This window comes from Phycodurus eques, chromosome 16 (genome assembly GCF_024500275.1).
Source record: "Phycodurus eques isolate BA_2022a chromosome 16, UOR_Pequ_1.1, whole genome shotgun sequence".
In the NCBI taxonomy this organism is placed as follows: domain Eukaryota; kingdom Metazoa; phylum Chordata; class Actinopteri; order Syngnathiformes; family Syngnathidae; genus Phycodurus; species Phycodurus eques.
In genome coordinates this window covers 941859-958061 of record NC_084540.1, presented here as the reverse complement: position 1 = coordinate 958061, position 16203 = coordinate 941859, and the positions used below count along the sequence as shown (strand labels likewise).

Sequence of the window (16203 nt, the reverse complement as noted above, 5' to 3'; positions counted from 1 at the left end):
GCAAAAAAAGATGCACATTCAGAAGACTTTTCAGAATCCGTATCTTCTCGCATTTGCTTAATACACAATAACTTAAGGCTCCAAAACATCCAGACTTGACCCTCACCATTGCTGAGTCACGGTTACTCAGCAGTCTACACACCACACCCTCTTCAGCTATATGCTTAGTTGGTGTTGGTGACTCATTCCTTCAAGTCTTGTACCAACTCCAACCCCGGATTTTGCCGTGTCATTGTCATGGCTCATCCTGAGAGTGCAAGCTGTCCTTCCTCTTTTTTTGGCAATGAGTGGGAGGGATCTTGTGACCAGGAAGTTGACCTCAACGCTTGATGAGGCTCAGGCCAAAAGCAAAAAGCAAAGATTGCACAAGATATATGTGGCGAGTGGACGAGTAATAGTCACAACTGCAAATTGGGCATTCATTGCAGGACAGGGAGGACCGGTACCATCACCTGTGTTAGTTCCCTCATTTGACACAATCTGTTTTTTTTTGTAGCTTTTGTTATTGTCTTGTGAAAATGTCAATTGTTAGATGACGTTGTTCTGTTACTTGTCAATCAAATGAACACAATAAGTAAGAAAAATAGAAACGTCCAATCTATATCACGTCACACGTGCTCTAAAGTTGACTTTGGGCGAGAAGCACATAGACGGACGGACGGACGGACGGGCAAGCATTCACACTTTACATGCACACCAATGCAAAATGGAATTAATTCATCTCACATGCATGTTTCGGGAACGCGGGAGGGAGCTGGCTTAGCACTCTGACATCCACGCAATCGAACCCTAATTCATATGATTGCTAATATACCGACAAGTCAGAAATACCATCTCAAGATGTCAAAATTACTGCTGTGGAAATATTAAAACAAAAGCTACTTTGGCAAATGTCTATATCTATCTATCTATATTATACAACCAATCGCATTATGACCACTAACAGCACTCCGAGTTTGTTTCATGAGTTAACAGTTTCTACCCTTCTGCCATGAGCGCGTTAAATGCTGCTAGGTTGATCTAATGCGCTTTTCACATGACAGACTCATGTTTATATTCTTACAACAGCTTCACCTTAACACCAGCTAAAGGAACCAGTGCAACATGTTGTGTGATTTTTAGTTTTCCAATAGTTGTACCTTTTTTTTTTTTTTTTTTTTTTTTGGAGCATATTGTCTCTCCTGAGCGCCTCAATTTTGGACGTCTCATTGCTACAGTGACAATAAAAAGATTCTGATCTGATTGGAAATAATCTCTGTATGAAAAAATCGGCCTTTACCCGCCCTTATGTTTATTATGACAGTAGTTTGCAGTGGTGTGGAACTACACTGCATCACGCGGTCATCTTAATAGTCATTCTCGTGCATATTGTGTATGAGCTAAATGGTAGTATGCGAAAACAGATCTTAGTGCAGTTCTAAACCACAACAATTAGCATACACACATCCAATTAACACTGATTGTGTTAATCAGTACATTTAGTGGAAAAGTATATTTGCTATTGTAACAGCTCTTATTAGATTGTGCAAGCGGTCAAATGTACTGTAGGCCTACATTTCATTTTACCCACCCTGACGCGCACATTTGCTCATGTCAAAAGTTAAAAATAGAAAAAAAAGACAAGGATGTTGTGACATTACTTTTTAATTGTAACTTTTAACCAGAAAGGACTCTGGCTCACAACCCGAAAATGGAATGTGAACTTGTTCTCAAAATAAACAAGTACATGATCATCAACAAGGCTCAATTATTATATTTCAGTAAGGTATTTGACACAAACCCTGTCATCGTTGATGCTATGAAAGGACAAAAACAGGTGACATGGCTAACGTACCACCACGATCCAAATCCTTCATTTTAAGTACCGGTACCATTTCTGTCAGTGCCTCACAACAAAAGTCATTGCTTGTTATGTCAGTCAAAGGTCTACTCTCTGCTTTCTGCACTGTTGTAAAATATACCTTTGGCCGTCCGTCATTTGATTCGAGATCTAGTATCAACCTCCACTTCAACAGCATACTGATCTCATGTTTAAGGGGAGTATTTTCAACATTTTGGAGGCTATAGTTATACAGGTGGCTTTGCCTTTCAATGGCTGGCCCACAAAATCCAAATAACATTCATTTTAATTCATCACGAATATCAAATATTGACGTCGGCTAATTGTATACAGTGCTGTGAAAAAGTATCTCAAATTCTTATATTTTTGCATAGTTTCTCCACTTAACTGTTTAAGATCATCAAACAAATGTAAATATTAGACAAATATAACCCAAGTGAACTTAAAATGCAGTTTTTAAATGGCGATGTCGTTTATTAAGAAAAAAAACAAAACTATTCAGTTGCCTGGCCCTGTGCGAAAAAGTCATGGCGCCCTAAACCTAATAACGGCTTGGGCCATCCTCAGCAGCAACAACTAAAAATCAAGCGTTTTCTTTCACTCGCTGTGGAAAGATTTTGGCCCACTTTTCCTCGGAGAATTTTGGGGATTTCAGCAGAGATGGAGGGTTTTCGAGCATGAACGGCCTTTTTAAGGTCATGCCACAGCATTTCAATCAGATTCGAGTCTGGACTTTAACTAGACCACTCCAAAACTTTCATTTTGTTTTTTTAAGCCATTCAGCAGTTGACTTGACTTGCTGGTGTGTTACGGATCCTGCCGCGAACCCAAGTGCGCTTCAGCTTGAGGTCACAAACTGATGGCGAAAGAGTCTCCTTCAGGATTTTCTCTTAAAGAGCAAAAGTCATGGTTCCATCAATCATAGCAAGTCGTCCAGGTCCTGAAGGACAAAAAGCAGCCCAAAACCAGACTACCGCCACCCTGTTTGACCGTTGGCATGCTGCTCCTTCTGAAATGCCGTGCTACATTTACACCAGATGTAATGAGACGCACAGCTTCCAAAAACCTCAACTTTCATCTTGTCAGTCTATATGATATTCTTCCAAAGTCTTGGGAACCATTCAGATGTTTTTGTTTTTTTCCTAGTACCAATACCTTTTCACTGCACTGTATAACGTGTGAAGCCCCCACCTTTTTTAATTTTTTTTTTTTTTTTTTTTTTTTACGACAGGCTTTTTACAGCAGTTAGTTCACTTTCAAATCTTGATTTATTCTTTAACCTGCCTCGCATAGTAAAACTTCCCAGCCAAAGAGTCTTTTTGCCATCTTCCTCCTCTTACAGTCTTCGTATTGACTTTTTAAGCTGTCGGAATCCACACGCTCTTCCACTGGACGGCGTTTCTCCACATCTCCTCCAGAACGGAAGCGTGAGTCCAGTCTCTGCTGCCATGGTTACCGTCCTTGTCCGTCTGACAGAACAGGTGCAATGTTTTCAACGGTTTAGTGCAGGTGTACTGGAGGTACTGGCAGCCCTACAGCAAGAGAACAGGATCATGTGAGCTGTGTAACATCACATTACGGATCGTTTATTCCTGGATGTACAGTGGGTACGCAAAGTTTTCAGAACCCCTTCAATTTTTCACTCATTCTTATATTGCAGCCATTTGTTAAAATCATTGAAATTCATTTTTTCCTCATTAATGTACACACAGCACCCCATATTGGGAGAAAAATAACTTAATTGTTGAAAGCTTTGCTGATTCATTAAAAAAGAAACAATGAAATATCACACAGCCAGAAGTATGCAGACCCTTTGCTGCGACACTCCTAGATTTAACTTCTACACCTTCATTGGAGTCCAACTGCATTTGATTATGCTGATTGGACTCGATGAGGAAAGCCACACCCCTCTCTAGAGAAGACCTTACAGCTCACAGTGCATGTCAGAGCTAATGAGAATCATGAGGTCAAAGGAACTGCCTGAAGAACTCAGAATTGTGGCAAGGCACAGATCTGGCCAAGGTTACAAAAACCGAAAACCTAATCCAGAGTCCTCAGGACCTCAGACTGGGTCCTAAGCACACAGCTAAAATAACGAAGGAGTGGCTTCAGAACAACTCCGTGACTGTTCTTGAATGGCCCAGCCAGAGCCCCGACTTAAACCCAATTGAGTATCTCTGGAGAAAATGAAAATGGCTATCCACCAACATTCACCTTCCAACCTGACAGAAGTGGAGAGGATCTGCAAGGAGGAATGGCAGAGGATCCCCAAATCCAGGTGTGAAAAACTTGTTGCATCATTCCCAAAAAGACTCATGGCTGTATGAGCTCAAAAGGGGGCTTCTACCAAATACTGCGCATAGGGTCGGAATACTTATGGCTGTGTGATATTTCAGTTTTTCCTTTTGAAGAAATTTGCAAAACTTACGGGGTGCTGTGTGTACATTAATATGGAAAAAAGGAACTTAAATGATTTGAGCAAATGGCTGCAATATACAAAAAGTATAAGTACGACCTTCCGTGCCCACTGTATTTGTGGAGCTCCTCCTCTTTTAAGGCACTCAGCTTTGTTACAGTAATGCTCACCTCACTGTTGCCCCAGTACCAGATGGCCTTGATGACACTGTGATTGGCCAAAGCCTTTGTCAACTTGTCTCTTCTTCCTGTAATGATGTTCACCAAGCCTGCTGGCAGATCTGAAGACAGGAGCACCTAGAGACAGAGCACAGTCAATTACCACACACGGCAATTGAACATTCAGAAGCAAACATGAACCCCGCCCCCCAGAAACAAACGTATACAGGGGCACCTCGGTTTACGACAGTACTGACATACACGCAGCGTTTTGAAATGATGAACAGTGGGCAACTGACTAGTTTGCACAGCGGCGCAAGAACGTCACCTCATAACTCAAGAAGGCATGCCGACTTACTGCCGTACCTGATGTTTTGCATTTGATTCTTTTTTTTAATTTACACTATGGCTGAGAAGTGTTATTCATACAAATATCTATATTTTGGGGGAATTATGACTTAGCTGCCGTGTTAACTTAGGTAATTGCATCGCGTTCAGACCTGCAAATGCATGCATGCATGTTCATGACAATAAACGGTGATTCTTCTTCTTCTTCTTCTAGGAACGGAAATCCATCGGAAAAAGAGGCCCCTTTTACAACATCGTGGTATTTCCGTGTGTGTTTATAACTTACATATACTGGAAAGACACTGTTGGCCACTCTAAACTATTACAGTACAATTCGAAACCTAAACATGGTCCTAAACGACCACAATGTAAGCCACAGGACATCATCTGATCTTCGGGATTTTCTCAAAATTTGACAATGCAAAAGTGCACAAAAGCCCAATTAGAGTGCGGTTGCTTTATACGTACAGTATATTAGAAATACACACACTGTGATGATGGTACAAATAAAGTTGATCCATGTTTTGCTCACAAATATCTGCTATTTACAGAAGATGACAATAGAGATAATAAAGTAATATATCCCTGACACCACATTGAGGCCTGAATGCAGATTTTATTAATACAGTTCTTAAATTGGATTAAGAAATGGATTGTCTAAGTGTTGTGGCTGCGGTGTGATGTACATTCGAGCACCGTATATATTGAAATCTTTGTTGTAGAAAAAAGCTGCAGCATGAATTGGAGCATTTGTATTGTTCATTTCCAACAGAAGAATACGGTCGTCACGCTCACCCGAATGAATGCCAATGCTGGCAGCGGATACTCCTGACTGGGTACCATGACGATGGCATTACCGGAGGCGAGGGCTGCTCCGAGAAGGGTTGCCATGGAGAGGAGGGGACGCTTGTCAGGAAGGACCACCCCCACCACTCCCAGTGCCTCAGGGACGGAGAGTCCCGAGCCACACTGTGGTACAGGCTGAAGGACAGCGACCGCGAGACATGTTAATGCATGTTTGCATCGGGAGGCGTTGCACATCTGAAACTTAAAACGGACTCATCGGCACATTTGCAGATTTCAAAAAGTATGAGTTTGTATGACATTAAAAGCTTCACCAGAGTTCCGCCGTGGACTTTGTCACAGTAGGCTGCCCAGTCACTGAGCCTGGCGATGCTGAGCTCCACCTCCACGTCAGCCTCTTCCATAGGTATACCAGTTTGGGTACTGATTGCTTTTGCAATGTCCTGTCTTTTTCCTTCAAGGCCCTTGGCCAGAGACTGAATGGACTGGGCACGTGCAGATGGACACTTTTTCATCCAGCTAGAGGTGAAAAGTCACAATGTTACTCTGCACATCAGCCAGAAAGATCTAAATCGTGGCATGCGTTACAACAGTGATACCCAACCACTGTTCTGCGCTACACGTGTACCGTGAGAGATCATCAGGTGTGCTGTGGGAAATTAGCCAATTTCACTTGATAGGTCAGAGAATTATTTATTTACTACAAATGTCATAACTTTGTTCATCGATTTATGCGTCACCATATCGTGAGAGGCAGAATGAAATGCTCTTCCACTAGATGGCATAAAGTACAATGACCTAACCTGTGTTTCCACCTGTTGCCATTCATAAAAAAAAAAAAAAAATACTGTACATATTTTGTTTATTGGCGTGCTGTAAGATTGTTTTCCTGTAATGTATCGGCCTTGGCTCAACAAGGTCGGTCAATACTTGTTGGGAACGCTGCGTTTTGTTTTGATCGTCAGACAGTGAGGCTTGATTCCAGTGTATACAAGCTGCCAACGTAGTTGTTTTTAGATATTCCCTAAGAAAAGTTAGACATTAGCTCATAATAAAGCCAAACTGCCAGAAAGGTTACGGAATATGCCAATAACAAGCTGAACTCTTTGCAAGTCTGGCCTTTGCGTCTCTACGGAATAACTATTTCCACTTGAAGAGGTCATACTGTCCTGTTAACCTCTCTCAAACAATAAATCAATCAAGACAGCACTATCCATCTTATATACAGTAATCTGCAAACGTTTGCACTTCGACATGCTGTAATGTGGTGCTGCTTTCTCTTAACCAATCAATAAATTCGAAGAACGTGTAAAGCTCTATTTCAGTAGTTTGATTAAAACAATGGAGAATCATTATAAGGATTCACTACATAAAGAGTGAAAAACGTTATTGTATTTCATGTCATTTTGTTGATTGTAACTTAGAGCTAAGGAAACCCAAAATTCAATCTCCATGAGGTAGCAATAGGCATTCACAAAAAGTATTTTCCGTACAACTTTCACGTTTGAATGGGAACTACTGAAATAAAGGAACTATTGTACAATATTCTAACTTATTAAGCTGTACCTGTATGAAAAGTATATCTCACCCAGGCTGAACTTTGATAGCTGCCTCCACAGCATTCCGGACATCTTTCCGGCCTCCATCAGGACAGTAGCCTAACACGCTGCCGCCCCCTTGAGAATGCACCACCACACTAGCGCCAGACTCCGATTTGCATGCCTTGCCAGCGATAAACTGTGCAAAGGACTTGACGGTGCTGAGGAGGAATACGCGTATGTCACATTCTGTTAATGATGCTGTGTTAATAACAACATTTAAAGCTGCACTTAAAAGAAAGACGCCACACCCGACAGTCTCATCCGGAATGATAAATGGGGTGGCGTCAGTTCCAAACTTAGCATAGTCCAGAGCAATAGGGGTAGCGCGAGGAAGGACACATGACGAGGACGGCCGCAGGAACTGATACAGACCCTGAAAGAAAGCGAGACAAAACCACTGTTCAGGCTTCAAATATTTGAATGATCCTGCAAATCTATCTGCCCCATATTTTGCTTGGGTAAAATGTTGATTTTGTGAGCTTTAAAGCAAGTATGACCTTAAGTGGGAACTTCAACTAACTAAACCAACCTCCTGCCCTCCGTCAGTGCAGGTGCCACTGTCTTTGTGACCAGAAACAGGGAGACACGGATCAGATAAAGGGTGTGAGTTCACCCACACTGAGCCAACAGACAGACTAGAGAAGAGACAGGGGAAAAAAATATATTAATATCATACCGTGGCATTATTGCTATTTCAAAAAGAAAAAGGCCTAGAGACAAAAAAAATAAAAAGACTCATGAGGTAGGACTATGAGAAACAAGCACTTTCAGGCCGCAGACCTCCTCCAAGACATTTTTTCATCAATGAATGAGCAGATCAGCTAGAATAGTAAATAGAATCCAATGAGGGGGGTTTTCGCTTTTTTTCTGTGTAGCGTAATGATGTCTAAATATTGGCACTGCAAATTATAACTGATTTGATTAGATTTGACAAGAGTAAATGTTTGTTGAATATATCTGATTTTCTGAGTTAAACTGAAATTGCTGCCACACCTGAAAATGGTCATATACACATGACAATTGGCATCATTAAATGTCTTTGAAATTACATACAATTTGACAACGATATGATTTAAAAAAAAAAAAAAAAAAAAAAAAAAAAAAAATCATTTTATGATATCATTGTGTGGATATCATCAAAATGTATTCGGTAAAATCCGAGCTGATATATATATTTCCAAACTATTGTACGGAAGTCACACACAAAAAAAGAAACAAACAATTCCTTGGTGGAGGTAGCAACAAGCCAATGACGAAAGGAAAAGTGCAGCTGTGTGAATGTGCGTGCGTGCCTCTTGGATGTCTCCAAAGCCAGAGTGAGGTCTTCAGTCCAGACACATGCTGCTTGGCCATGTGGACTGTGATTCCCTGTGTACAACGCGGAATGTTAGGGTGGCTCAAAGCAAACATTTCTAAATGCCATTTTGACCCATCTCCACCCAAAGAGGAATCTTTACCCAGAGTCACTGCCTCCGTGTTACTTCTGAAGGTCATAAGAGGAAGCAGTGGCCCAGGAGAGGGCGTGACCACACAAGGCGAGGAGGGGGCCGCGCCGCACAACACCGTAGGAGGGTACTGTGTACCGGAAGGGACAGCACAGGACTGCAACAACTGAGGGGCGAAAAATCTAAACTGTTGTGATGAAATTATTACAAATGTATTAAACTAGCCACATACTACATTAGTGTACAGTAAATGATTGCACTCTCTCCGGTCACGCCTCGTGTCTCTCTAGTCCAGAGTCTGATATGCTGTTCCTGTTGTGGCGGGACAAGTTTTAAAATAATAATTTCAATGAAATTAAAGGCATGACATGGGACCACAGGGGGATTATTTTCAAAAGATCATTTTAATAATTTTCTGCTGTCATGTCATACAGACAGTTTATCCTCACTAGGATATATGGCAAAAAGTGTTATTTGAAAAAATAAATAAATCAAAGAAAAAAAATGCAATCTCCACCATTGAAAGCAAGTCAAAATGTTCTATCTATTCTATTAGTCAAAAGTTGAAAGGTAGACCAATTCAGGTATCAACTCGTTCAGCAGCCAGAGACAGAGTGCAGAGTTGCATTGCATTTTTTGTTGGATGCACATATTGGCGTTAGCTCCTCAAAGCCCGACCGAACTTGCCAAAAAATACACTCTGCGACTCAAACCTGCACCTCAGGCGATTGACCCTCGCACGTATAACCAACTCGCTACATTAGAAAAAACTGCATTGTCGGGAAACAACATTTTGAGGCGCCGCATATTCTGTATGCTATTATTTTTCATTGAACCACAGACAACATGGTGCAATTGTCAAGGAAGAAGCGGATTGCCCTGGACACAGTAGCTATATTATAATAACACAACGAGAGGAAATGGGCGAGAAATAAAGGAGAATGTGGATATTTGAGAGACTCTTGGCAACGATCGCCCCATTCATTGACTGCACTCGTGTACTTGGGCGACAGTGACGCTCCACGCATCACTTTTTAGCCACAAGTACGTACGAAATGGGAAATGTACGAGGGGTCGTCAAAAAAGTAATGAGCCAAATCTAACTTTTTATCTACTTGTAATAAAAATAAAGCTCAATTTTTCATTCTAGAGTTGAAGTAATTATTTGAAGGTTTGTTTTTAAAAAGGTTTGTTTAACCCTGCATGCCTGTCAGAAGCAGAGAGCTTTGATTTATTTCTTGCATTGGAAGGGCAACTACCACGAAACCCTTTCAAAAGCTTGCCGGCGAGATCTCTCTTCGTACCCGGAAACGTTTGCTTTTGTTGTGAAAGCTCATGGATACGACATGGCATATTTGATTGGCCTCATCTGCGACGCTGCGACGCCCTGCACCTGCCAATTAAATATTCGATCTGAGCAAAAGGAAAACAAAACAAAAAAAGGTGTTGTTGTCTACTAATACTTTTTTGTTTAATCCAGTCAGCCAAAACATAGAGCACAGCAGAGCACAGCCAAAACATAGAGAACAGCAGAGCACAGCCCTCAGTAGGCCCTTTTACATTGGTCATCTAAGACGGCTTTTTCCTCCTTGCTGTCATGTGTGTGAGGTACAACTGCAGGTTGGGGGTTAAGGTTCACCCATGAATGAACAATGGCAAGCTGCATTCAGAGTGTCAAGATTAACGAGTGAAACTCGCTGCCCATGGGCGTTCGTGTTGGAAGCAGTTGTCGTTGTCCCAGATGCTGGCGCTGACATCACCACACATCTAACAATCTGAATGTGCAAAGCTAAAGCGATTGCAGCTTCTGCAAGTTCTGTCTGAAAGGCAAATATGCCTCTAATGCAGAAATCTGCTGAGAAGGCAGTGGGAACAGGGATGTGATTCTTTTATGACTAACCATTGCCCCCTTGCTTTGAGCATCCTGCACTGCAGTGTCCACAAGCACCCTGGCCTCATTGCTGGGAAGCGCCACACATTTCATGCCTGCCATGCGCAGCCTTAGACGGGCCATCACGCTGTCCAGCACGCTCTCCTGCACACACAGCACCCAATGCACCTGCAACAAGGAAGAAAGAAGACGGTTAAACCAACGAGCATCAAAGACGAGTAAACACTGGGAATACTTAACTCACTTCTTTGTTCTTCTTGAACGCAGTCTCCAACACGTCATCCACTGCGCTGTTGATGTCGGCAGACTCGAAAATGATGATAGGGCACGTAGTGCCAATGTTTGGGGTTACAGAGACTGGAACACCCATCCCTGCTGTAGCTTTACACAGCTTCACACCATCCTGAGGCAGTTTTACACAAAAAAAAAAAAAAAAAAAAAAAAAAAAAACATACTTGGATTATTGCAGTATCCTCAGTGCTGTTAGGTCCTTTTTATATATGCGCACCTCCTTGCTGCCGCTGTAGGTGACGTAGCTGATGCTGGCATTCTGGGCCACATCAGCAGCCATTGACATGTCACTGCCAGTTAAAACACTGAGGGCCCCCGCAGGAAGGCTTGCGCCCATAAAAAGCTGAGCCAATAAAAGTGCCGCAGGGGCGGTGCTTTGACCAGGGACGAGTATGACAGAGTTGCCTAAAGAGGAAGCATATTTATTTCGTCATCACTCAACAACATATTTGAATGTGATGTTATCACATATGAACAATGTAACTGGAATGAGTTGTTTACCCATGGCTAATGCTGGTAAGACTTTGAGCATCAGGGAGTAAAGACTGCAGTCGTCAGAGACGACAACTAAAACCACACCTGTAAAACAGAAAGAACAAAGTCAAAAATGGTGTCAAAAACTAGCTGACGGTCGGTCTCATGCGACAGAGTGTTGTCCCATTGAGCAGTGAGAACTGGCTGAAAGTTGCAACAAACACAAGACATTGTAGTTTTAAAGTACAGTACATTGAACCCCATCTACCCCAAGCATTTTCAAGCACCCATCTTAACCATGTTGTGACACACATCCTCGCTAGTTTCTTAAAGGTGAAATGTTATTAAAAAAAAAAATTTTACTTTTTGATGGCTTCGATCTCCCCCATCAAATGTGAAATTAAACAACCGAGTCATGTTTCATTATCTGCCTATTTCTAAAATGTGTCTAAGACCAAGTAATTCTCCACTTTCGTCCCACTGTTAAGTAACAGTGATGCCCTATTTTTATGTAACCGTGGGGCTAGGTTCTTACTTAACAACCGCCCCCACACCGGGTTTCTCCACCCACGGCATGATCAGCAAGGCTGGGTGACGAGACAGTGACACCGAAGTGCCGTGGACTACACTGGATGAAACACTAGCCGGCACAATCATCATGCAGAAGCACCCACGTTCCTCCCGAGTACCGCAGCCCTGACATCATGACAAAGCCAAACGGTAAGCAGAGCTGCATTGCATTTTGTTGGATGCACATATTGGCGTTAGCTTCCGATGAGTGGCACATACTTGACTGCACTGTGAAATTGTCACTGCGGTGGCGGTGGGGTCCATGCGCTACAAACACACAGTGTCGTGCCGAGTGCTGCCTCCATAAATATTTTGGGGGTGTCTTTTTGCGCGCTCACTTGTTTCTTGTTCTTGCTCTGCTCTAGTCTCAATGCTCATCTGCCCCGGTCAAAAGCCGGCCTCCCCTTTGGCCTAGAAATATACAAGTCAGCGTCAACAGACGCCTTCTTGCATGAGAACTATAAACTGTCTAATATCAATCAGAGAAGAAACGGGGCGTGTAAAGTGTATTCAGTGTGTTATGACTACAGCATTTTACAACCATGTTATTAAAACACCTGTGAATTGTTGTAAATTGTGGAAAAAATGCATACATAACATGTCTCCGTTGAATTTTGAAAATGGCTGGTTGGAAACTGGCTGGTCGAGAGCTGAAAATAGAACACGACTTGACCTTTGAACACAATCATCCATCCATCCAATATTCCTGCTTTGATGTAGAACAGTAATAACCAAGAGTTGATAAGAAACCTCTACAGAAGTGTGTCAACAAAACCAAATGGCCCAGCTCACCCACCCAGTGGCATCCAGTTTGCGATGAGAGTGTCTCTGAGCTGAGCCCAGCTGCTGTAGTACTGCAACATTCTGACAAGGGTAGAGGAGGAGCACGAGACTTGACACAGGTCACACAGCTCGGAAAAACTCTGACCGTGCTGCCCAAGAGTGCTCGCCAACCTGAGGACAGGTAACACACATCCACACGCATCATTGGAAAAGTAAGGGGTTGAGAAACATGCACAATAACAGTATTTTTAAGCATTAGAGCAATGTTCCTTAACCCTGTTGAGGTTCCTTGATGTATCCCGTCATGTACCTGAGCAGCATTTTGGACCTCTGGTAGCAAGACAGGCCACTCCAGGCCTCAAAGCCCTTGATGGCAGAGGTTACGCAGCATGAAATATCAGCCTGCGTGGCACACACTGTGCTGCACACGAGACCACCTAAACAACAGGCACAGATTGAAATCATTTTAGCTGCATCGTCAGCTTCCTCGGCACACAATTGAATCGGTCTGAAGTGCAACTCTTCTTACATTACGGCCTAATTTTGATCGATCCAGCTTTAAACTAAGAGACGTTGCCACCCAATGGTAGTTTTTTTTATGGTATACTCTGATCCTACGTTGGAAATGTAAACGCAGTGTGACTTAATCAGCACGACCTACTAAGAAAGTCAACAAAAAGGAACGAGACACTGTAAACGACCGGCAGCGCTGGAGGACATGATTTACTAAGATTACAAATAGCGGGCGCTATTACATGGTCACGCAGGAGGTAGCGCTAATGTTTTTCACCATGGAAAATTTAGGAGAGCACCGCAAGTGCAATATGAATTTTGAAGTGATGTCATTGGAAGTGTAAAGTGGACGACAGACCAGCGGTTACAGAACAGAATCAAAGATGCAAAATCAGCCCTCCCAAGTATCAGATTTTGATAAATCACATTGTGTGCTAAATTAATCTATTTGCATATAGTCCTTAGTCCCGGAAAGCGCAGGATGAACTGCGTGGCAATGTCCGCACACTTTATATTCAATTTACAATGGCGATATGTACAATGACGCAAGTCTTACTACTTTGACTGTGAGTAACACATTCAAGTCTTATTTTGATTTAAAGGCAGATTTCTCCCCCAAATCGTTATAAAAGCTACCTGCGTGGATTTTGCGACAATCTAAACTCAAATCAACAAAGCCGTCACAATTGTCATGTAAAGATGGTAAAACTTCTGAGTAGCGATAGGTCTGGCAACACCAATGCGTCGGCGCGTGTGCCGAGGTCATAGGACGAAAGCCCGCTTTAAGAAAGTCACGTGACTGATGCGGCCGCGGTACCGCTCGTAGCTGTCACTGCCTGACGCCTCACCAAACTGTGTTTATAAGGAAGCGCACCGGTCAACGGGACGCGTCTCTGCCAAAAGAATCACTGATCTTTTCAAGCACAATTCTTCCCTTCAAGCCATTGTGATACAGAGCCAAAAAGAACAAAAGTTTCCCGCCGTGTGGGACCATTTGGTCTTATATCCCCCCCAATGGGATCGGCAAATAAGTTTTGTTTTTTTTCATTTCCTTGATTCATCCTGTTCCTCTCAGTTTCCGCTCGATCCATCAGAATTGAAATCAATTTCAAAGTAACTATAATTTAAAATGATTCATTTTATTTTCCAAAGGTCAAATGTGGCATTTGCTCGATTGAACTGTCCTAGGTAAATAAAAGCAACTCCTCGCACAAAGCGATTGAGGCATGAAAAGAGGTCACTTCGAATAAACACTGGTGTACAGACATTTTACAACTTTCTCACCTTTCGAGTCCATCAAGGAGCGAGTCTGTCTGTCTGACGGGAGGACAAACTTGCCATCAATAAAAAGACCCAGCGAGCGGGAATGATTATCCAGCCAGGCCTACAAGAACACAGGGAAGACACATAGTGGATATAAAAAAAAGTCTACACACCCCTGTTCAAATGCCAGTTTTTTGTGACATAAAAATAGGAGACCAAGATAAATCATTTCAAACCTTTTTCAACCATTAAAAGGCAACTTTATTTGTGGTTACTCTAAAGTAATTTAAATGGTGGCAGGTGGGCGCTGACTCCTATGTAACATAAATCTGAATGCGATTGGCTCATTCTGGCGGCACGGTGGGCGACTGTTTAGCACATCTGCCTCACAGTTCTGAGGACTGGGTTCAAATCCCCGGCCCCGCCTGTGTGGAGTTTGCATGTTCTCCCCGTGCCTGCGTGGCTTTTCTCCGGGCACGCCGGTTTCCTCCCGCATCCCAAAAACATGCACGGTAGGTTAATTGAAGATTCTAAATTGCCCACAGGTGTGAATGTGAGTGCGAATGGTTGGTTCTTTGTATGTGCCCTGCGATTGGCTGGCAACCGGAACAGGGTGTACCCCGCCTCTCGCCCGAGGATAGTTGGCATAGGCTCCAGCTTGCCCGCGACACTAGTGACGATACGGAAAATGAATGAATGAATGGAACAGTCACATCACACTTATGAGGGTTTGCACACTTGTTCAACCACATTATCTCAGTTGTTTCTTTTTATTTCCCTTCTCTAAAATATGTCTGGGTTTTGTCAGTTGAGTTGTGCAGGTTATAGTCAGTCGACGATTATGATGGGAAAAAAATACTGTATTCATTCCATAAATGAGACTCTAAAAGAGAGCAACCTAAATAAATAGTCAATTAGGAGCCGACATTTTATGAGTTGGGACGTAGCCACCAACGCTGGGCAGACAGTAAACTACAGACTGAGGACAAAGAACAAAAATCAACCACTCACACTTTCAGTCTAGTTTGATGGCGAAAGTGTCTCTTAAGTCTTCCCTCCGCGTGACAATTGAGTACAAGGTTATTGTACAGTTCAGTCACATGTTTGCCTTGTGAGTTACAGTCAGCCAGGAGTTAATGAACTTGACATGGGTGCAAGGGTCTAAACACCGGCTTGCAATACTTAGAGAGAGCAGTAATAGAGCCATGAAACATGCCAAGAGAGGAAACGAAGAACAGTAGCGACCGCGCAAATCATTGTACCTCTGCAGTGGCAGTGCTGTAAGTTGCGGCTGGTCCGTACTCCATGCTCTGAAAAATAGCCTGTACAGTCTTTACGGTGGCACCCGCCATAATAGTCACGGCTAAATCCAAGAGACAAATCACCACTTTGCCCGTTAATTCGCTTCTTAGAGGCTTTTGAAGATCACAATCTTTGCATGAAAGTGCTAACGATGCCGCCAGCTAGAACAGGAAATAAAAGACAACACGTCAAGGCGAAGGTGCTACCTGTCAAAGCCACCGACTTACAACTTGATGTGACTCGTAACTTCCGGCTTCGACCACAATCGCTTGTACAGAACATTTGCCGTAAAATTCTCCATTTTAGAGGTCCAGGGAAGTAATTAGTCCGACTTTACTCCAGGAATATTTTAAATCCATATTTTGTACAACTAACAGCAGTTTTGTTGTTTTTAAACGTATGTAATACCACTGGACAACAAATTGGAGCATATGAAACATACCACCGCTGACCGGAGCCATCAAGTCAAACAACTCATTTATAATACAGTTGTACACGGTGCAA

The 16203-nt window shown here is 42.7% G+C and overlaps 1 protein-coding gene across 2 annotated transcripts; it reads right to left on the bottom strand.

The window, feature by feature from the left end:
- Window positions 1-1636: 1636 nt before the first annotated feature.
- aldh16a1 (aldehyde dehydrogenase 16 family, member A1) lies at window positions 1637-15896 on the bottom strand. Of its 2 annotated transcripts, XM_061701293.1 has the most exons (17): window positions 15660-15896; window positions 14419-14518; window positions 12932-13058; window positions 12635-12792; window positions 11296-11373; window positions 11012-11199; window positions 10748-10906; window positions 10513-10671; window positions 8625-8778; window positions 8460-8535; window positions 7697-7802; window positions 7416-7540; window positions 7155-7325; window positions 5881-6085; window positions 5558-5743; window positions 4427-4552; window positions 1637-3372 (listed from the first exon to the last, which is right to left on the bottom strand). In XM_061701293.1, the coding sequence occupies exons 1-17, from the start codon at window positions 15747-15749 to the stop codon at window positions 3199-3201; spliced, it is 2382 nt and encodes a 793-aa protein (XP_061557277.1). In that variant the 5' UTR covers window positions 15750-15896; the 3' UTR covers window positions 1637-3198. The 2 variants fall into 2 exon arrangements, with proteins under 2 accessions (XP_061557277.1, XP_061557279.1); XM_061701295.1 differs by lacking the exons at window positions 12635-12792; window positions 12932-13058; window positions 14419-14518; window positions 15660-15896 and adding exons at window positions 12177-12249; window positions 12432-12620.
- Window positions 15897-16203: the final 307 nt, after the last annotated feature.

Coding starts and splice junctions, on each gene's coding strand:
- aldh16a1 (XM_061701293.1), bottom strand. CDS start 15,749: ATGGCGGGTGCCACCGTAAAGACTGTACAGGCTATTTTTCAGAGCATG. Junction 14,519..15,659: donor ACAGCACTGCCACTGCAGAG/GTACAATGATTT, acceptor GTGTTCTTGTAG/GCCTGGCTGGATAATCATTC. Junction 7,803..8,459: donor GCTTTGGAGACATCCAAGAG/GCACGCACGCAC, acceptor TCTCTTCTCTAG/TCTGTCTGTTGGCTCAGTGT.